Here is a 22891-nt window from a genome sequence, read left to right on the forward strand (position 1 = left end):
GCATATGTGTGTATTCATATTTAAGTGCCACTTACTCTCTCGCCTTTCTCTCCTCTCACTCCCAGACCGCTGCCTGGTTGACCTGGTGGCCCCTCAGGTCCTCTGAGACCCTCACGACCGGGTAAACCATCACGACCCTATTTAAAAACAAACACACACACACACACACACAGTCAATCAGACAGACATTTACTTGAGGATATAAAAAAGCATAGCAATACTTAATGAATCTCATACTGTAGATGAACAAACAGGTCTAAATGTGCATACAGATTAACTTACAGGCTCGCCTTTTCTTCCATCCACTCCATCTCTGCCCCTCTCACCCTACATACACACAAAAGACAAGACGCATAAATATTTCAACCAGAAAATTACAGCAATTATCAAGTCCAACAAGCCAACTTGGAGCTATTCTATGCAACAACAATTATTACCTTCTGACCAGGTTCCCCTTTAGCACCCTGCAACAAAGGCACAGGTCAATCTCTTGTGAGGTGCATGTAGATGTACAAGTGTAAACATAAATATGTAATTACGTCTTGGTGCGTCTGTACAGTATATGTTAGTCTATATGTTCAGAATTCACTTACCTGTGGACACTGTACGTTGCAAGGCCCTGGCTACAAGGAAACAACAAATCAAAATCAGTCTTTACTGCACCTTGTCTTCTCTTCTTATAAATAAAGACTATCAATAAAGTTTGAAACAATGAAAATATAATAAAATCCTGCGCTGTATCATGACTCTGGCAAGCTTGACAGGCCAAGCAAGCATCATAATAAAAAAAGTGATGACACAACATTTATGACAGCTAGACGGATGGATTTTATCTGACCGTGACACTAGTCCCACGTGCAAGGCCACAGAGGAGGTCTGCCAGGTCGGGGTGGAGACCATAGAGCTGATTTGCGTCTTGAGCATAGAGCAGATTCTGAGTGCTGCCATCCGTCACTGCCGAACGCAACTCTCTAGAGTCTGCACGTCCAATTCCTACAGCCAACACTGTCACACCTGAGGGACATAGTTATTACAGCGCTAACTCATTCTTATGGACATGAGACAGAGCAGCCGGAAAGGTTTGCTCTGTTTGTGTGTACATTAATGCGCTGGAGCTGATTTTGTGTGGCATACCATCGGCTCTAACAGCAGCAGCCGGCTGGCTAAGATCATCGGTTGACTTGTCGTCAGCGATAATAACGACAACTCCGGGAACGCTATACCTTCGCCCGGCTGGTGCGCTTAGCAAAAACTGACGTGCGTATGTCATTGCCTGACCTATAAAAAAGCAAAAAAATATCAGAACACTTACATTCACATAATAATGTCACCTGAATGTCAAATATTACAGTGTGTGTATTATATATATATATATATATATATATATATATATATATATATATATATATATATATATATATATATTATAAAGGTTTCATACATATTTTATTGCATTGCTTTTGATTTTGAAGGTATTATTGCACTACAATGAGTAGGTCCATATGGGTACTAGAAATCATCTTTACACTATATATACAGTATGCAATATATACATCCTCATTTCAATATGATTTTGGGTTGATTTTCATGTCAACCTGACCTACATATAATGGTACACAAAAAATAAAAGAAAAAGAAAATACAAAACACACAAACACACCTATATTATTTCCTGGTCTGTCATTGAATGGGATGGTCAAAATATCCTGCAGAAGGGTCTCACTGTTGCTATGACGATTGAGGAGGAAGCTCACTTTTGGATCTTCACTGTACATCACCACCCCCACCTGGAGCAAACCGGTATTACAAGCACTTCATTCACACTCACCAGCTCAATGCCTCATGCACTCCCATGGACACTCTCATAGCAATGTTTTTTTGGAGTCACATAAATGTGACTAAACTTTGAGCACAACATAAAAAACTGCACCTGGGAGTCTCTGGGTCCGATGGAAGTAAAGGATCCAGCAGAACTGGCGAGCAGAGACAACACAGGTCCCACCAGGCCAGAGCGATCACGAGATGCAGGGACAAGGAAGACAACATCCAAACGCCCTCCCACACACACTAAAACATGGATTAATTATATTCAGTGAGAAATACAGCATAGAGTGAGTAGAACAATGTTGAAAATTATTTATTCATTTATGCAAACATTTATTAATTTCAGCTTCACAGACATCAGCTCTTGACATAAAAATAAAGATGTTGCAAATCATCTATGGGAACGTATCTCTATACATGAAAATTTCATTCATTGCCAGTGATAGTGTGAAAATACAGCATGACATCAAACACTATTATCTTCTGTCAGTCTCTGTAACTTCCCAAATGAAAATTGCTAGCAGTGAGAGCATGTAGAGAGAGAAAATCTCCCTTTGACTGACCAGTGTAATGGTATGTTATTCACTGTACTCACATTGAAAGCTATAATTTGCTTTCACTTCAAAGTCAAAAGTACTGTATGAAATAATTCACACAACCAGTCAGTCTACCAGAAGAGTACGATCTGTATTTTTTGTCTTAGAGTAAAAATTTAATGGTAAGTTTGGTAAGTAAGGGGGTGGGGGGTTCAACCAAATTCATTGATCTGTGATTAATTAATCAGCATATAATGTAATTAATTAGACAAAAAATGTAATCACTTGACAGACGTAAATTAAACACTAAGTATTTAACCTGTGCGTTCCTCCACACTGGTCTCAGGTCCAACCTGGTTTTGGAAGGTGGTCTGCAGTGTGAAACGGTACCGACGGCCCAGTCTTAGACCTGTCACACGGTAAGATGTGGCTGTACCAGGCAGCGTTTCAGACTGGCCCGCTCCTGTGTCTGAAGAAAGAGAGTACATAACACACTAAAGAAGTGCATTCACCCATAACTATGCTTCTTATATGTAAACCACACACCAACAATTCCTAAACTTTCAGAAAAATCACCTTCTTCCTCTGTCCAGCGTAAAATATATCCTGTGGCTCCTGCTATTGACGACCAGCCTAACAGGACTGAATTCTCAGTACTGTCTGTCACACTCAAACCAGTCACAGGTGGCAGGGCATCTAAAAAAACAGAAAGAGATATACTGTACTGAATAAAAGAGGCTGGAGAAAGAGAAAGGAGACCAAATGTGAGGTACAATCTAGTATGTGTACCAGTGGTTGCTCTGATGGTGGTAGCTTCGGTTTCTTGACCGTCCACCAAAGCAGACAGTCTTACAGTGTAGCTCAGACCTGGACGAAGCCCATCAAGGGTGTATGAAGTTGTATCGCCACTAATCAGACGATTTAATTCAGGTTCACCTGGTCAAAGCAAGCATATAGCAATACAAAATTAGTTGAGTCTGCTTTGTGTGTGGGTACATGTGTGCCTGTATAACTACCTTGTGAGGATCTCCAGTAGATTCGATATGAGCTGGCTCCACTCACTGTTCTCCAGGTTATACGGAGCCCCCCTGGGGTCGTGTCCAAAACACGCAAACCCTCTACCTTTGTCCCTCTCTGGCCACCTGTACAACAAACAGTAATATTAATACACATTTTCCAAGAAAACATCTCTGTTAAATTGAATCAGATATTCGTCCAGGCCACGATAAAAGATAATCTAATAACACACAAACAATAATGTGTGCGCCTTTATTTTGTGCACTGTGTAAATATTCATTCTGTGGAATAGAAAGGTATGTAAATAAATGTGAAATCCATATTGTAAAGACCAGTACTAGATAATACAGATGAATGATTTCTCTGTATAAGTAAATATGACTTGAAACAGAGAAACGCACAGACAAACAGCACTCACCTGTAGTGACTCTGACGGAGACAGGTGGGCCTTCTCTGTTCCGAACCAGAGCCAGAACCTTTACTTCATATTGTGCCCCTTCATCCAGCTGCCTCAGATCCACTGAGGTCACGTTACCACCTACCAGCTGACTCCTCTCCTCTCCACCTACAATTGCACTCACAGTTTTATTTTTATATAGTCTACATAATTTATGAGCTGTGGTCGATGGAGGTCACAGACTATTGCATTTTTAGATTTTCAATAAGACAAATAAGAAAGCCGAGATCTCAGTGTTTTGTTTACTATAGGATATGGCACTTACACTCAGCTATGAGAGCATTTACTTTAAAATCGTTATAAAATCTCACCGTCAGTCCTTTTCCAGAGTACTCTGTATGAAGTTGCGTTTTGAACTCCAACCCAGGTGACTCGAACAACCTCCCCTTGGGCCTCCACCACCTGTAAATTGGTGACGCGACCCACTACGGCCTGATCTAAAGCATACAATCAGGAGAAAGTCAGTCATCCGGACCAAAAAATACAAATATTGAACCTTGCATACTGCTGAAAGCTCAGAAATGACTAATCTTTAAAGTCGGCATGAAATTAAAGTTGCAATGTTCTTTTGTTCCTCGTAGTGATCCATAGTAAAAAAAATGTTTTAAGTATAGTTTAAAACTATTAACACATTTACTGACATATCATTCAAGACTTACTGATACAAAATTATTAATACGTTCCTTTGGAGTTATGCAACACGTTTCCTAATATTTAGCCACAAATGTGTTGAAATGCCACTAATGGTGAGGATTGTATGAACTAGGGAACATCTGCCAAGCGAAACAAACCCAACATTGAAAGCAAAAAAAAAAGAACACTTGATTTTGTCTATCATAAATTATTAAGATAGTAGGATCGTTCTCATTTGATAATTGCTGCAATCTCATGTGACTGAAAGGTTGCTAGAGGGAAGGGTCCAGCTCTTATTTCAGTGTACATCATCAGAGAAGTAATGTCATTGTAAGGGGAAGTTAATAACTGTAAAAGAATGATCTATTTTTATTTCCTGCTGACTTCAAGCATTTAGAAATCCATGCATATGGTTAACTGAATATATCAAAATGCAGAAACACAAAAACTACCTGTCCTTGCAGTCACAGTGGCTGAAGGCCCTTCCCGCGAGTTAAAAAGGGCTGAGACTAATATTTGGTAGGCTGCACCTTCCTGGAGTCTATCGATGGCATAGGAAGCCACATCAGCAGGTACAATCTCAGAGTCTTCCACTCCTACAATGTAAAATAAAATAAAATAAATCATGTTCCATTGACATTGTTAGAAAAAATGTATAGCACTCAAGTTAATGTTGTCCATACCATCACTTCGCCGCCACATTATTTTATAGCCTGTTGCTCTAGACACAGGAGTCCAATTTATTACTATCCTTGCAGATGTAACTTCAGTGACTCTTAGCCCTGTAACAATTCCAGTAGATCCACTGGTTCTTGTAGACACAGAGACCACTTCTCCAGTCTGCCCATTAATTACTGGAGCAACACCCACAACAACAGAATCATCTGGCTGCAGCCCGTCTATAGTGAAAGTACTGACATCGCCAGCTAGGATACGGGATTGCTCTGCAGCTAAAAAAGAAAGAGCACAGAGGACAGATTAAAACCAACATATGTTATGTAACATCAATTAAAAAACTAATAAAGAAGATCGAAATCATTGCACAAACATGTCTACATACTGTTGCTTTGTCTCCAGGTAACACGGTAGCCTGTTGCCCCAGAAACACCAGTCCATGCAATCCTGACTCGACGACTGTTGCTCCCAACTATCCGTAAGTCGGTCACCCTCTGTGGTGGTTCTATTTAACATTTAGTTACTATCAGTTATTTTAATAGATCCACATTATGTTAGCCTACAGAGTATCTTTAGTAGCATCCATATTTGTATAGACCAATATAGGCCCCTGATATACTGACAACCTCATTTGCACATCAGAAAAAGTATGAACACACACCTGTTATGATGTACACTGTTGCAGCTTCCCCTTCATTGGATCCAATTAGTGCATTTACACTTACAGCATAGCGCACACCATCTTCAAGATCCCGTAGATTCAAGGTGGTCTGATTCCCAGGAACTCTTATCTTCTCCTCTGTATTTGCTGTGAAAGATGGGTAAACCAATACCTAAACCAAACGTCCTAAACAGCACTGTAATGATATACTGTCATACTGTATTTGTATTCAAAGGAAATAATGTTCTCACATTCTGTATTAAGAATGATGATGTTGTATTGTGTTGCCCCAGAGACTCCTGTCCATCCTAATCGAATAATGTTTCCGAGTGAATCAACCACCCTCAGGTTTGTGACAGGACCAACTTGCTGCTCTACTAAACATAACCCATGCATCAGAATATCACATGAAAGGCTTGCAAGACAGAAACAAAGCCAATGACCATCAGGTTTTGCCACTTTGCAACTATAACCCCCAACCCCCATTTGTCCAACTGTACATTTTTAAAAATGTACTACAATAATACCTTGAGTAATGACAAGAAAAAGGTTCTCTGAGTAAAAATTTTCACTAGTTTTCCCCAATGTCTTTCATATTGTAATCCATCAAATAATTTTTCTGACCTGTGGATTTGGTTGAAAAGAAAGTAGCTTCTTCTCGCCCCTCGTAGAGCGTGTATAGAGTTATGATGTACTCTGTATTCGGCTGCAGATTTCTGAGCTCATAGTTGGTGGTGCTTTTTGAGAACTCTTGCCTCTGAAGTCTGCCTCCTGAGGTCAGCAGGATCACATAAAGATCATAAAAAAGTGTTACACAATCATTGTTTTACAGACATACTGTACATAGTTTGTTTGTTTTTTCTTGTTGCTGTAGTCACTTTTTTATTTTTGTTTTGTAGTCTACAAAGTTTATGTTTCAGTTTATTATTCATTTAAAATGAATTCTATGTATGCAGATTGTTCATATTTGATAATGTTTTGCAAAAACCCCTTTTAACTGCTCAGGCTGATCATGCTTATTTTAACATTTCACTTATTGGGTTCCAAATAAATGTACATAAATTACCATAATCATCAAACTTCTGCATGTAGTTATTTATAGAGTCATTTACTGTAATACAGCTAAAATGCAGCATTCCTGGCAATTTTTACAGTGTGTTTGCATGCTTTAGTAACAGTTTCATACTCTCTCCGGTTTTCCATTCCAGTCTGTAGCCTCTGGCGGCCTGTATGAGGTTCCAGTTTAATCTGATGCTAGTGGGTCCCGTAGTCGTGGCTCTCAGGACCTGTTGCTCTGAGCGCTCTGAAAGCCAAATGCATTAACCATATTTTAGCTTCATCTCCCCTCCTGTACCATAAAATATTAAAAGAATGACTTCCATTTTTGAGAACTTTATGTCCTGTTATTTATAGACAGTTACTGCCTGCTTTCTCTTAGTCTATCGCTCTAACATGTATGCTCATATACAAACACCCTCACATATTTGACTGCTGCAGTCTGTGAGTCATAAGACAAAAAACTGTTCTTCTGTTCTGATCTAGAAGACAGTGAGTCAACGGCAAAATTGAAAGCGAACACCTCACTGTCTGTGTATGATAAATGTGTGCAAGATGGAAAAAAGACACACATCTTGTTTCTTGTCTTAAATTTTCTCTCTGTACTCTTCTTAACTGAAGACCATCTGCGCATGCTACACTAAATACAAACCTGTCCAAATGAATGCATGAATGCAGCATTTAGATTATTTATTTTATTTTGTGGTTTATTTTAGAAACACTGCCTAAAGTACTTCTTGCAGAAATTATTTCCAAATCAGTGCATCTCTTTTAAAACGTCCTCTGTGCCAATGTACCATTTACTGTAGATGTGTCTGCATGTGTATCTCTGTACCTATCTTAAAACGTGCACTGGCTGCTGGTCCTTCAGCTTCTCCATTGTACAGAGCAATGACTGTAACGATGTACTCTGTGTCCGGTCTCAGATTCCCCAGAGTGTGAAATTCACTATCACCTCCCAGTTCTACGGTCTCCACATCACTTCCTGAAGCAGACATATACAAAAGAATCTGATAAAAACACAACATGAAATCATACCCGACCTAAAGCATTCAAAGACATCATCACCTTGTAGAAAGCATTTCATTAAAAAGAGCATCTTCAAAAATGTGCTGACCTGTGAAAGGGCCCCAAACGACTCTATATCCTCTGGCCCCTGTCACTCCTGTCCAGCGAACTCGAACACTGTTGCTTGAGATAGTCTCAACAGAAAGCTGCTGCACTCCCTCTAAACGCACTGCAAACACAGGCACATACACAGACAGAGATTTACATATTAGCATGAGCACTTTAGTGATGCAGGATGAGAAAACAGTGTGTAATTCTGTCTGCGTGTTTTCATATATGTATATATATTTTTATATGGATATATATATCTATAGTATAGTAATATTGTGAAATATTTTTATAGTAATAGCCAAATTTACATTGTATGGGACAAAATTATTGATTTTCCTTTTTTGCCAAAAATCATTAGGATTTTAAAGGAATAGTTTACACAAAAATGAAAATTCTGTAATCATTTACTCACCCTCAAGTAGCTCCAAATCTGTATGAATTTCTTTGTTTTGCCAAACACAACAGAATATATTTTGAAGAAAATTTGTAACCATGCTTTTTTGGGTCACCATTGACTTCCATAGTAAGAAAAAAATACTATGGAAGTCAGTGGTGACCCAAAACAGCCTGGTACAAACTTTTTTCTAAATATCTTACAATATCTTCAAAATATGCATGTCAAAGAACTTAAAAGTGATTTTCTCAATATTTCACACCCTCAGATTCCAGATAAATCTCAGTATTTTAACATTATGAATGTCTGTTACTTTTGATCAGTTTAATGCATCTTTGTTCAATAAAAGTATTAAATTCTTTAAAACAAAAAAATAACTTTTGAATTGTAGTATTTGAGGACTCACATGTACTGACAGTCAGGGTAGCTGGGGAGGCACTGTTACGGGGAAACAGTGGGTATAAGTTGATTACATATTCTGTGTCTGCCTTCAGATCGACCAAAGTCAGAGAAGTAGACTCAGCCCCAACAGATTGTTCCAGCAGCTGTGCAACAGGCTGACCTGTTAATCAATTAATCAGGAAAATCAATTAGCATAAATAATGCATTATGCTGTGCAGCTTAACAGTATTTTCAATGATGACTTGCAGCGTGGAAGTACTGTACCTAACAACCAGTTTAAATCAGTCTGACAAATCCTTTAATGAATGAACTCACTGAACTTATCCATCAGCATGGCTGCTTATTTACAGTAGGTCATGACTCACTTATTAAGCTGCAAGCTCAACATCAATGTATTATTAATTCAACGGGCCAATTTCAAAATTGCTTGAATATATTTTTTACATTTACAAATGTGAAAACATGAAAAACAAAGAGTAGAAAACCAACTCCGATATTTATAGTAATGAACAAAAACAATGCATACCAGAGAAGTCCTGTGACAGAGTAGCAGCAAATGTGACATCTTTCTCTCTTTTGACTAAGACATTAAATCTCTCAATATTTCGAAAAGCAAAAAGGGTTTGCAGATACATTAGTGGATCCTCTCTTTATTTGTGTACCTTTTATAGATTTTCATTACCATTAAACTTTTTGCCTTAGGTTGCATTTTTTAAATGTTTTGGTACATCTTTAGAAACATTTGGGGGTTTGGTATAGAGGTAGCAGCTCATACCAGCTGGCCAAGCAAACACAGCATATCATCAATATATGAGTCAGTTAATGACATAGTATAATTATAAATCACAGTTTCAGGAACTATTCATCTGCATGCAACATTGGGCTAAAACGGGCACGTTGAAACACCTTCAAAAACCTGATTAAACATAGGGCCACACCTAATCTGACAGATCTGTTCTCTGCCAGCTCACACCTGGATACCAACCAGGCAAAGCAAACTGGCACTCCTTTCAGCAATTGACAAAAATACCTTGGGGAAACCAAAACACACTCTCCCACCTCTCCATCTTCCTTTTGCTAAAATCATTAGTTAGTGGTGCTTGCTAAGGCTATAATCACTATTACTATCACTCACACTTATAATTAAGGGTTTGTTCAAATTCCTCAGCTACTGTTCCACATTTGACTGTTTCTGCGACAGAAATGAATGTCCAATTATATGGCTTTTTTGAAGAGACATATGTATGTGATATTTCTTCACTGAATGATCAGATATGGAACAATTTATTTTTCAATTTTAAACATGCTGTACAAACATCACTCGCGTCTTCAATAGAAAAATAATAAAACTACTACATATTACAGTGTGGCCCAGTCATCTCCTACACATTTATCCTCCAGAATCTGCTTCACTGACTCACACTGTAATTATGGTATTGACTATTCAAAAGTAAAAACATTACTGAAGTATGAATTATTGTTCATATGGAAGTGTGTCGGTCTCACCTGTAGGTCTATAGGTGATTCTGTAACCCTGTACTTGGTCAGCTAGAGTGTCCCAGCCCAAAGCCAGAGTAAAAAATCCAGCCTGGATCAGTCGCAGTGCAGTCACACCTTGGAGAGGCTCTACAGTTTGGGGTAAGAGTGAGTGAGAGTTTTCGAGTTTTTTTTAAGAGGTACTGATTTAGATGACACATATTTCTGTTGTGTTCAGTTCTCACTTGTTCGGGCCTTGCCAGACACTGACTCTCCCAAGCTGTTTGGGTACTGAGCAATAACAGTGATCAGGTAGTCTGTGCCTGAATGCAGCTCTCGTGCAGTGTAGCTCTGCTGGTTGCTTGGTATTGTTTCCTGCAGGTAAAAAGGCTTTTCATTGGATATCAATATGCTACACTTTGTGTGATCCACTGTTGTTGTAAGCTAAAACTAAAACTATGAAAACAATTAAGAGTAACTGAAATTAAAAAAAATAATAATTAATTCATCAATTAATAAAAAAATGAATTACAAAACACTGAGGTGAAGTACCAAAATCACTACAACTTCACCTGCAATAAAATACAAAATCTGTATGAAATATAAAAACACAAAAAAGACAAATCACATAATTAGCAAAAGCACATTAATAAACACTATTATAATAAATAAGTAATACTAAATTATTGCTGGTGCTCAATCATTTCAGTGACCCTTAAAATGTACAAAAATAATTAATTAATTAATAATTAATAAAACCAAAATAATTAATTAATAGAGCTAAATGAACAAATGCTTTCTGAGAAATAGTCTGCTTCTACTTCAAAGTCATTTAGATAAGACAATCTGACTCAAATTCTGCCAATATTTGTAACTAACATAAGCAAACGTTTACATTTACATTGAATTAATTTAGCAGATGATTTACTCCAAAGCAACTAATCCAAAACGTAAGCTATTTTGTCACAGAGCCAACAATATTCATAGTAACCAAAGCAATGTTTATTAGACAGCTAGATTATGAAAACAAGCTAGAGCAAAGAAGAAATACAGAAGAGAAGAGAATATTATTCATTGTTGAAATTTTTTTATCCCATTTACAGATGTTTAGTCATCTTTTGATGAGAATTGTTCTCACCTGTCGAAGCTCTGCTGTGATTGGCTGACCCTGGCTAGATAAGGGCCTGTACTGGACCACATAGCCACTTACAGGCCCTCCTGCAGACGTCCATCGAAATCTCAGTGAATTGGTGGTCTCACCTGAAAACTGCAAGTTTGATGGACCACTGTAGGCCTCTGATGGTGAAACTGTTACACAAATTCATTTTAATATAGCAGGATCATTTAAAATCATACAATTTAACAAAACTAATTATAATCTTGAATTTAATTGCATTATGTTTACTGCATGGCAGGCTTACCGTCACTTGAGTAAGAGCCTCCAGTTGTTATACACACACGTCGAGACACTAGGGGCAGCAAAGAGCTGAGAGCTTTAAAATTCCCAATCTGAGAGGTGAAGTCCCTTTGAGGAGGAGAAGCAATGAGATTCAGCTCAGCTGGGTCTGCACTCTTTATTCCTGAGAAATGCCAAGAGAGAAAGAAACAACTAAAGTTATTTTAATATACTGATTCCACAGCCCACATATGCACTGAAGTTTGCAGAAAAATTACAATGGTGTCTAAATATATAGAACAGTTCTTACCCACTGCAAATATTTTCACTCCAAGGCTACGTAGTTTTTGAGAAGGCTCCTGCACACTGTCCTGAGATTTGCCATCAGTAATGAGAATAGTGATCTAAAAGAAAGACAGTGTTGAGTCATGACAATAAAACTTAAGTATGCTATACCTGAGTATTTATCATACACAGAATTAATCTTGTAAAATTGTTTTTTAATGTAGTCTCTTAAGTTTACCCATGTTGCATTAATTTGATTCAAAATAAAATTAAAAGCAGTAATATTGTGAAATCATATTCCATTCAAAATAGCTCTTTTCTATTTTACTATAATTTGGAATAAGTAAAAACATGTGTGTCAGCTCACCTTGGGTACATCTCTGATAGAGGAAGGGCTGAAAAAGTTGTCTGCAATGTATTTGAGACCTGCCCCGGTACGTGTGTTTCCTCCTTTATAGTTGATATTCTCAATGGCATTTATGAGCTCAGTCCCATTCAGGTATGTAGTAAATGTAAACTCCACCCTAAGTATGATAAAATTCATAACTATGATCAACAAATGTTTCAACACACATCCATGAACCTTTATAACAATTATAACACAGTGCAGCCCCCTCATCAAACACAAAGACACTGTTTGCTATGACATATTCAATATACTCAAAGAACTGTTAACTGTTAAACTCTTCTGCAAGGTTAATGCAAAAAGAGATTCAACAAGATTCACTAAAAGGAATCATCACAATGTTTACTTCAAACTACAACACAACAATATCAACAACACTACATACTCATCTACTGATAATTAATCATAAGAATTGGTCCCACTTTAAATTAAGTGGCCTTAACTGCAATGTGCTTATATAAAAAAAATATAAGTGAAGAGTTCAGATGCAAAAGCCTCTAAAAGCCATCTTGGTCAAAAATTAGATAATGAGGCCCCTGGGCACAATGTGCTGTAGGGGCCCCCGGTACTCATTAATTTAAAATTAAATAATATATAATAAATATATATAAAAATCCTTTGATTTACTTAACTAATTGACTACTGTGTGTTAACAGAATCTTTAAATGTGTTATTTTTAACACTCAAATAGTTTGTTATGAATGATGGAAACTTTCATGGCAAGTATATTTATTCAAGTGCACTCAAGCAGTACAGGGTAGAAATATACTGTTTTTATAGTAGTGTCTATACACACATTTATTTCATAAAAAAAATGTTAAATAAAAAACTATGCACAAGTATTTTATTTAATTTTTTTTACCTGGGTTGAATTATATGGTACTGCTTGTTGGAAATACCTCTTATACCTCTATTTATCTGCTCAATTCAGCGTGGGGTAGACAGTGGCACAAGGCATTCATTATTTCCATTTTTTAAGTAATATTGCCAATCTGATATGTACTATAAAAGAAGAATGAGTGTGGCAGAAGATAGATTTGAACTGGACTGATGATCAATCGTGTCAAAATATGTTGCCATGCACTCTATGACCTACGCCACCAGAGACGCATCTTTAGCAATATTTTCTATGTAAGTCAGACATTGATGGGCAGATATCGTATGAATAGCTTCTGCCAACAAGGTGCGCTATTTGCACTTAATAGACACTCTGAAATTGGCCATTTTTTATCCCCAATGCCCATCGGATAATCTAGTCCTGCTAGATGCGCATGATTATCCCATGCAATATATCACCCAACCCTACACAGGTGATGTAAAAATCAAATCAAAAATCAAAATGTAAATAATATGTAAAAAGTCCCCTCAAGGCATTGTTCACTCATTGGCAATGCCACCAAGCAGCTATTTTCTATGTAGGTAACAGGCAGGCAAGTGGTGCTTGAGAACACAACACACCAAGTACACAAGCATATAAGAGTTTCACCGACCTGGCAGTATCGCTGTATTGTATGGTTCCAAAACGGATGCCACTGGGTCCTACTACACTGGCAAAGGGTTTGACAATCCCTGCCATGAAATTCTTGACCAACATGAAGTTGGCCCGTCCAATACTTGATGATCCATCTACTAGGAACACAATGTCTGCTGCAACAACATTATTGCACTGGCCTGTCAACAGGAAAAAAAATCTGTTAATACTAACACAACGACTTGCATAAATAAGCACAACTGTGACATTTTCAATGTATACAAGATACAGTATATTTACAAATATTTAGAGTAGACATCTTTAAGTTTGGATATGTAGGTTTTCATTAATACAAATAAAAAATGCTCTCATCAGTGCAGTCCAAATTAGCGTTAACAAAAAACAGGTCAAGCACAGTCATGAACAGTAATAAATAAACATACAGTGCGTATACTATTTAATTTCTTTAAATGCATGTTCTTCTTTTCTTATTTTGCACATTCTTTGTCTTTAATATGCAGTCATAAAGGCTAGACAAAACATTTCACTATATAGCATATACACAATGGTATATACAACTGTGAACATGAACTTTAGTTTTTCCATAAGCATTCACATCTGTGGTCTATTCAATTCATGTATTCAGTAAAGGATTAGGGGAGGATCAGGGTGAGAAGACACACAGGAAATGACCATCACCACCCAGTCTGCAAAGTCATTTGAAGCAAACAAAGCATCTGGGCCCATTTATTCAGCGGCTGGTGTGCCATCTCTCCTTCACACACTTCAGTATACAGCCAGTCATCAAATCTTTGGCTGCGTGTGACTCACCAGCTGCATGAATGAATGCCCTTAAGGTGGTAAACTAATTAACCTGCTGTGTTTGATTTGATCAATGAGTCACTGCATTTTGATAGAGCATGATAGGAACTGTCTAGTATGTGAGTACTATGTGCAGTGTACTGAATGTGCTGAATTAAAGATGCACACTATACTGGGCTCAGACTGGATACCAACAGTTGTATGTGTGTGTGTGTGTGTGTGTGTGTGTGTGTGTGTTTACCTGTATTGAACTTATCTGTATTGACTGATATTACATACTATATTATATGCCAATTTAGATGTGTTAATGGAAGAAAGTGTCAATTATAATAGTAAATGTTGAAACGATTAATATTTTTTTGCTTTCATACTATACTGTTACAGTGTTTTATTTTAATTTATTTTGTGTGTCTGTGTGTTTTAATATTTTTAAATAGTATACATTTTTAATATCTGCCATGTTTCAGTTGTTGGCCATAACATGAAAATAAATCATCAGTATCAGTTACGATTAAATAATAATGTTAAAATATTAAAATATACTTAACTACAATAATAATATAAAACAATAATGTGCTGTTAAAAAAGAAACCTAAACCTACTACTTTAATTTATCTATTACTTTAAAACTAATAACAGATCAAATTTTGACATGATTAATAAACCTTTTTTCTATACAGTATCATTAAGAATTATCACAATAAAATGTCAAACCTTTTAACTCTTTGAAGTTTAAAGTCAGATTTATTTTTTTGAACGGAAATTTAACTGTTATTTTAAACTACTGTTTTTTTTTAATCAAAGCATGAAAAACATTTGCCAAACAGGTGTAATTTCACAAATCTGAGGTACAATATTCAAAACATTTATAATAACAAAATATTTTTTCTACATCAAAATATGCAGACAGACATTCAGATGTAATTTTTTGTTAATTTACAAAAGCAGTAACATCTGTAAAAACAGTAACAAACAAACAAAGCAGTTTCTTTCCGCTTTTGGTGCATAAAAAAATTATCTATCAAACATGTTATTATTTTATCAATATAATATTAAACATTAACTATGACTTTTCAACTTTCTTACATGGCTCAAATTTACAGATGTCTTCATTTTCACCAAAGAGGTAAAAATTAAGTGAACTGCAATATTAAATATGCTACATCAGAACTGCACATGCTGCAGATAAAATTAATAAAGCTCTAATATACACATGGTCATTTGAATGGTATTTCCTTAAAAAAGGGCATGAATCTTTACCTTGAGCTGTAGACAGTGATGGGAGACACAGCAACACAGCAAGCAGCAAAATCCATTTCAGCAAACACCCCATTTTCAAATCCTACACATAATGGTACATAAAAAGAGAAAAATGTGTATAAAATGGTCATCTAAACCAAAAAGTATTCAGTTAGCAGTCTGCGCTGCTTTCAGCTTAAATAGCAGCAACATAATGTTCCTCCTCCAGGTGAACTAAGTGCCCAGATACTGTACCATGAACATCTGGCAGAAGCTCAAAGACAAGAAACTAAGAGAAGCAAGGTGGGGCTTGCACCATCAACACAACATAAAACAAAGAGCCTCAGAGACTCAGACGAAGATGAGCTTGTACAAGTTTGAAAAGCAGCTCTACAATAGGCAATTTTTAACAACACAATGAAGAATTCATTTTTCAAGAGAGCACTTTTGTTTAGAAGAACATTCCTGTTATATTGCTGTTCTGATTACAGAGGACTGTTATTGCTCCAAATAATATGCTATTTTATGATTCACAGCCATAACAGGGTTAAAGCATGTGCGTGCTTATACATACACTCCTGCTTGCACTGATGCTAAAACTCAAAGCACATTCTCATGCAGCAGATATAGTCGTGCACTTTTAGTTCTTTTTTGTTTGTTACTATTCATGAGGGAAAATATGTGGGATCGTGCTGTTGAACGGAAGTGGTTCAAACATGAATGTTCGTTGCATATGCTGAGTGTCACTATTTGTCCTTTCAAAGATGCCATTTTTTAAATATATTCCCAGCAGACGTGTCTGGTTTTGATTTCGTAGCGAGAGGAAATCGTGCTCCACATTTGGAGTCACTCTGGTTTGCACTCAACAATGACTGCTCTGGAAAATGGCCTGCCTAAAAAACAAGGTTAAAAACTCACAGACAACAGAGACGCACATAAAACACACACATGGACGTCATTAAACCTTCAAAGACCTGAGTCAGAAAAGCATAACTGAGTATGTATTGCTTTATTTTTCCGGTGTCTCCTACTGTCTAGGATAAACAAGAACTGTTTTACCTGCATTATCTTCCTGGTGGTGAAGACTTTTAGCTGGCAATTAAACTTGGTCTTATTTCAAATCTCAAAATGCCACAAGGTTAATGTTTTAAACCACATTCAAATACCCAGACCTCCACAAAACATTAAGGCATCCCAAAAGACATGTCTATCTGGAACACACACAAATACACAGACAAACAGACTAAACACTCATCTAAACAATCAAACCTCCCACGTATGCACATGTGGGACTTTTGTGTGCTTTATTTTCAGCTGAGTAGACTTGTCCAATGATCCTTCTTATTATGCCATTAATTAAATTATATGATGTGGTTCCTTTAAAAAAGTATTTTACAACAGCAATTCCCTGTTTAAAGTAGCACATACTGAATACGGTACACTAAACAATAAATACAATAGGTCTACTTTATTAATTAGTGTGAATATTAACAAAAAATGTGGAATTACTTATATTTAATGCTCTCCCTTTCAATCAATATGTCTTTGTTTCTCTCTGTGTTGTTTGCATTAATTAAAGGAACTCCGTCATCATTATGTGGTTTATGGAAGGGTAATTATAGCATTTATAAGTATCCTGACTGAACCACATTTGAGTTTGAACTGCCAGATTGTCAACGGCAGCCTCTCCCTTCCTCCATCTGCACGCTGTACATTCTCTCGTTCTTACACCTGTGGAGTTTTCTGAAGAGCATCATTGCACAAGATAGCATTTAATTCAATGCTTGCTTAATATCACATGCAATAATAAGTGTTTGTGTGTGAACTAGGGCTGCACATTTAATTGATTTTCTAATCGCAATTACAATTACGGATGCCACAATTATCATTCAAAGTGACAATTAATCATTCAAAGTCCACTTATGTTATTCTGTGTGCTTAGGATGTTTTTTTCCTTTCTACAGGTTATCTTAAGGGTTTTTCCATTCTTATCATTTTAACTTGAGTATAGCATTATAATACCATTTATAGTTTTGCTTTTTTTATTATTTAAAGAATAACTAATCCAGTGTATCATTGAAATTTGTTTAGTACTATGAGAAAGCAATAAAAGTTTTTCAGCTTGTTTATGTTCATGTAAAAAACATGCAGTTCCTTCAAACAATGGTATACACATCATTCAGTATAAATTGTGATAATCATAATTAAAAATCAAATTACAATATCATGGGATTAATCAACAATTATGATTTTTGTCATAATCGTGCAGCCCTAATGTGAACCAGTTAAAGCAGGTTTCAGTCAAGCAATAAAAATCAAGCAATAAAAAAACGCTGTTTACTGTGTGGTTTAACATTAAAGACTGAGGAATTAAAGAGACATTCTTGAGCTCTATAAAGAGGATGCTGGGAGAAGAAACAACAGCATCAACTACTTGCAGGCTACTATACACCACAAACACCAACTAAAATGTTCATTGCCTCTGTCAGTTCACAGTGGCCTGCTGGAAATACAATCAAACTGCACTAATATGTTTCTAACTGATGTTTACTATGGTTATGGTTTCTTATGGTTATGCTCATGGATTCTAGGATGTATAATCATCTTCAAAAAAAAAAAAGATTGCAGTCAAATGATTATTTACAGAAAGTTAAGCTTTCTAAACCTCAGGGAAGCCCCTTTACTGAAAATCAGAGACTTGTGATATAGCCTAGTGAGTAAAGTAGCAAACATATCCTTAAGGGATTGTTAGCCCAAAAATGAAAAGACTGTCATGGTTTGCTCACCCACTTATGTCATTATAAGCTTGCCTATGCAGAAAATTACCTCATAGCACCACCTAATGCCCAAGCAGCAGCATTAACAGTGGAATATTTTCTTTTGGTGGAACTACCTTTTTTTTTTAGAAATAACATGCATGTGACCAAATTTTAAAGTTATAATACTGAATTTTTATATCTAAACAGTAGCTGCTATTTTGACACCCACCACACACAGAAATGTAATCAAATTCTAAAATACAGATTCAAAACGATAATGTTTTTATGCATGCTAGCTAATTTTTGTTTCTTTTCAAATAATATATTTGTTTTATTTTAATTTCTAACTTCCCTTTAAATTGTTGCTTCATGCATTTAGGAGCCAAAGCCTCCATGTTTCAAACTGTTTTAGAACAAGGAAAAGTTCATGGCTGGGTAAGAAGACATCCCGAAAGGAAAAGGAATGAAATTAAAAACATTCCTCCCCCTGACATGATGACTAAAGTTTATCCTCAAAATATTAAATTATGAGAGGTCGCTTTTTCAGAACACAGAAGGAAAGTTGTCTGCTGGTCACACTGCCAACTATTTTATTACAATCCATCTCCCACAAACCAGAGCAAAAAAAATAAAAAAAAAGAAAGAGGGCAAATAAAAACAAACATCTTCTAGCTGGGGAAGATTACAAAAGTAAGAAAAAAAGCAAGCAGACTGAACAACCAAAATACAGTCTAAATATTTACTTAATATATTTACTGGATATATTTATTTATTTATTGTTTAAAAATAGACAAAATAATTGAAAAAGACAAGAAACTAAGAGAAGACAAAATGAAAATGCATGGTGAAGTTCGGCTACCATTATTTCAATAAACATATTTCGTATTTAAATCTATCCAATATCTATCCCCATAATCAACATGTAAGTCACAAATTCTGAAACAGACCATGAGCATCCACATATGAACATAAAGCATTTCCATTCACATGCTTCACTATGTATGTGTTGCAGTCTAATCAGGAAGCAAAGAAGCTATGGAGACTGACACGCAGATGTTATTGGTTAAGTGCCCCAAATGTTATTCACACATATGTGAAAAATTTTGTGTAACCAAACGTTTTCTACGGTATTGTGAAGTAGTATATTGATAAGCAGAGCAGGTTCTGCAAACACTGAGAAACTTTAAGGTGCTGCTTTATAATTTAAATCATTATTCAAGTCTTGGCAGAGTCAGGAAAATCAACTGAGCATTCCGGCTGTTCTTAATAATGACATGCATACTCTCTTATACAAGAAAATAAGCCCACACTGTAACATTTACAGTCTGACTAATGTCACTCAACAAGAGCAACCCCTCGGCCATGCTTGCATGCTCAGCAGGTGTCCACGGTAACCTAGACAATCCAGCCCTGCCTACCAAGTGTGATATATACAAAGTGACGAATCACGCAAGTTCAACTGAGGTCATGCCCCGCCCCCTCTGTTCCCTCGCAGTTTGTCCCAATGTTATGATGCTGATGTGGATATTTTTCCACTTCTGTCACATCACCAGCCCACCATTTTCTAATTTCCCATTGTGATTATTTATAAAAACACCAACTATGTGCGCATGTGGTCAAATTCTGAAATTAATTTGTGTTGTGGTTCTTTTCATCTTATTTCCGATCTGTTGTCTCTCTGCCCTTTTTGTTCTTGAAACCAGCATGATTTAACAAACATGCAGTGTAATGTGAATTAGCCTAAATGATAATGAGGTTGTAACACAGGAGCCAAGGACACCTCAAGCAGTTTTGTACACGTAAAATATGCAGTGATGATGTGTTTTAACACATCTCTTGAGAGCTAGATGAATAAATCTGTATCTGAAGCACATCTGTTCTGTCAAATAATAAGAATTGTGGTATTTTGTAAGATAACAATCTTGTATCATATCAGTGATTAGTAATGTTCATTACACCTGCATCACGACAGATTTGATTATGATTCTGCACCTTTAAGCTGTGTTCACTCTAAACTGTAAAACAAGTTAAGATAATGTTTCTATAGCCTTCAGAATTACTTCCATAAATCATTATTTCTTTAAACTCAAGCGTCGTCACTCTATCCTGATGCTTCACTCTACCCAAGCCTTGAGCACTTTATTAGCACCGACCCTAGAGAACTGTCACTGACCTTTGGCTGCTGTTTTACTGACTTTATATCTGATGTTAAAGAAATTAATTGCTCACCCTGTAGCTTTCTATCTATTCTTTTAGACTCCAAGACCCCCACGTTGTCCCAAACAATAATAAATGGCCCCATTACTTTTTTTTAAAATAAATCTAGATTTGTATGCAATTAAATTTTTATAAACTAGAAACTAAACAAGAAAAAAAATATATATTCATTATAAAAATGCTAATGCTGCACTTATTAAGTTATTAGTTATTAAACAAGTTTATTCTAATGACTTTTTATATATTTTAAGCCATCAAGGCCCCTTACTGATGCAGTGGTTTCAAATAATGAAAATGTAGCCTAAACTGTAAACATATATTTATCTAATCTTTTGCTCAAACTTTTGGAATTAAAATTATCCTAGTTAATTATTTGATATATATCTGTTGAAAATATCTCAGATATATGAGGCCTTTGAATATGATGGGACAATGGGGGCAATAGGGGTCAAAAGGTAAAAAATGACTGCCCTAGAGCGTTTATCGTTTAACCCTATATTGCCCTGTATAACTGACAATGCTTTATAACTGATCCTAAATCAGTTCTAATCAGTCACCCTACAGCGTTATAGTGCTGAATAGAATTCCATCACTGACCACAGAGCGCTCTATCACTTATTATGGAGCGCTCCATCAATTCAACGCAAACGGACGTTTACTTACCGCTCAAAACCGATCACCGAGGCGAAGCACTCAACGACGTTGTCCTAGTCATGCATGATCTGACAAACCTCCCTTGACTGAGCCTGTATTTGTCCGAAGAATGACTAAAAAGTTTAGTTTTATTTAACCGCTTCTGCGCAACGCGCATGCATCTGCCAACATGCCAAAGGGTTGTTTTCCCCTCCTCAAAACTATGCAACCTGCAAAAATCCTCTCATTGCCTACAAGCAGAAAAATAAAATGATATCTCCTTGTTTGTTCTATTAGCTGCAGCGAAGGAACTGCAGCCCGGACTTGTTCAGACGCCCGCAGCTAACTAAGTCCATCCCTAGAGATTCACTCTCTTCACGGGATCGTCTTTCAGAACTGCCCGCCTTCTCGAGTTACAGCCAATCAAAGCACGAGTTAGAGGCGCTCGTGCGCTCTATGCTCTTGCCTGTACCTGCACAGGTAAATTGTACGTTCATAACCAAATGGGTTAATTTTCCTGGAGCCGAGACATTACTGCGTCTGATTGGAGTTTGGAGCCGAGATTGGAATCGCGAAGCAGACATTCACGAACCGAGTGTAGTTTGAATGAAGACTACATGTCCAGGGTCAAAGAGGATCCCTTTGAGGGAGCAACAAGGAGATTGACAAATAAGTGTTACATTTTGGTAATGTAACATGCAATTTGTCATGTTACTACGTTGCTTAGCATTACATTAAATATACTCTCTCTTGCCTTCCTTTTTACTTTTCCTGTCTCTCTATCACACATACATTTACACTAGTGGCACACCCAAGCATCTGTCCACACTCATCTGGAATCCAAGCCTAGAGGGCATCCATCCTTTTTAAGACATAATCTCAAACCTCACTAGTTTCCCTCTCTTAAATCAAAATTAGTATATATTTTGGATACATTGCAACTGTTTAGTATTCATTAAGGGGTTTATTGTGCCAAATAAAAGAAGAAAATTGTCATCAGATTTATTCTGAGGGCAGGCGTAGACTTGCATTGGAAACAAAGGTTTGGACAGGGTGACAATGAGGTGGTATTTGAAACAATTATGTGGTTTAAATTAGACAGCTGTGCATTTTACGCATTTTAAGGGGTTAAGAGGGAGTGGTAGCAATGGCGTTTAATTTTAAATGGACAATGGCATTTAAAATTGATGTACGATAGCTCTAATGAGGAGTGGGTTATACGGTATAACTGAAGCATTTAGTTAATTTAAATCATAAATTATTATTAATAATAAATATATTATTAACTATACACTCACACACACATAAACTATAATGCACACATTTGTTGTACATGTTGGATCTGAAAGCACAATAGATGAACGCATTCATGCACACTGGAGTTGGACATATTCTCATTTAACAAAAAATGGA

General features: G+C 36.5%; 1 protein-coding gene across 5 annotated transcripts in view; it reads right to left on the bottom strand.

Moving 5' to 3' along the window:
* The window catches only part of col7a1 (collagen, type VII, alpha 1), a 58739-nt gene extending 36930 nt beyond the window's left edge, over positions 1-21809 (bottom strand). For 3 of the 5 annotated variants that reach the window (XM_043242567.1, XM_043242563.1, XM_043242564.1), the window contains exons 1-33: positions 21509-21809; positions 15891-15972; positions 13828-14008; positions 12299-12455; positions 11957-12050; positions 11672-11830; positions 11389-11558; positions 10496-10625; positions 10281-10400; positions 8779-8934; positions 7977-8096; positions 7695-7844; positions 6990-7106; positions 6428-6574; positions 6055-6180; positions 5804-5950; positions 5528-5647; positions 5151-5417; positions 4920-5063; positions 4146-4271; positions 3796-3942; positions 3377-3502; positions 3150-3296; positions 2937-3056; positions 2680-2829; positions 1931-2067; positions 1661-1787; positions 1135-1278; positions 839-1014; positions 594-623; positions 438-464; positions 283-327; positions 36-137 (exon numbers count right to left, since the gene is read on the bottom strand). In XM_043242567.1, the coding sequence (XP_043098502.1) occupies positions 36-137; positions 283-327; positions 438-464; positions 594-623; positions 839-1014; positions 1135-1278; positions 1661-1787; positions 1931-2067; positions 2680-2829; positions 2937-3056; positions 3150-3296; positions 3377-3502; positions 3796-3942; positions 4146-4271; positions 4920-5063; positions 5151-5417; positions 5528-5647; positions 5804-5950; positions 6055-6180; positions 6428-6574; positions 6990-7106; positions 7695-7844; positions 7977-8096; positions 8779-8934; positions 10281-10400; positions 10496-10625; positions 11389-11558; positions 11672-11830; positions 11957-12050; positions 12299-12455; positions 13828-14008; positions 15891-15963 (4182 nt within the window). In that variant the 5' untranslated portion in view covers positions 15964-15972; positions 21509-21809. The remainder of the gene's footprint in view (positions 1-35; positions 138-282; positions 328-437; positions 465-593; positions 624-838; positions 1015-1134; positions 1279-1660; positions 1788-1930; positions 2068-2679; positions 2830-2936; positions 3057-3149; positions 3297-3376; positions 3503-3795; positions 3943-4145; positions 4272-4919; positions 5064-5150; positions 5418-5527; positions 5648-5803; positions 5951-6054; positions 6181-6427; positions 6575-6989; positions 7107-7694; positions 7845-7976; positions 8097-8778; positions 8935-10280; positions 10401-10495; positions 10626-11388; positions 11559-11671; positions 11831-11956; positions 12051-12298; positions 12456-13827; positions 14009-15890; positions 15973-21508) is intronic. The other 2 variants (XM_043242566.1, XM_043242565.1) reach the window with 2 other exon arrangements.
* Positions 21810-22891: the final 1082 nt, after the last annotated feature.

The sequence above is a fragment of the Puntigrus tetrazona genome, chromosome 6, assembly GCF_018831695.1.
Source record: "Puntigrus tetrazona isolate hp1 chromosome 6, ASM1883169v1, whole genome shotgun sequence".
NCBI classification, from domain to species: Eukaryota; Metazoa; Chordata; class Actinopteri; order Cypriniformes; family Cyprinidae; genus Puntigrus; species Puntigrus tetrazona.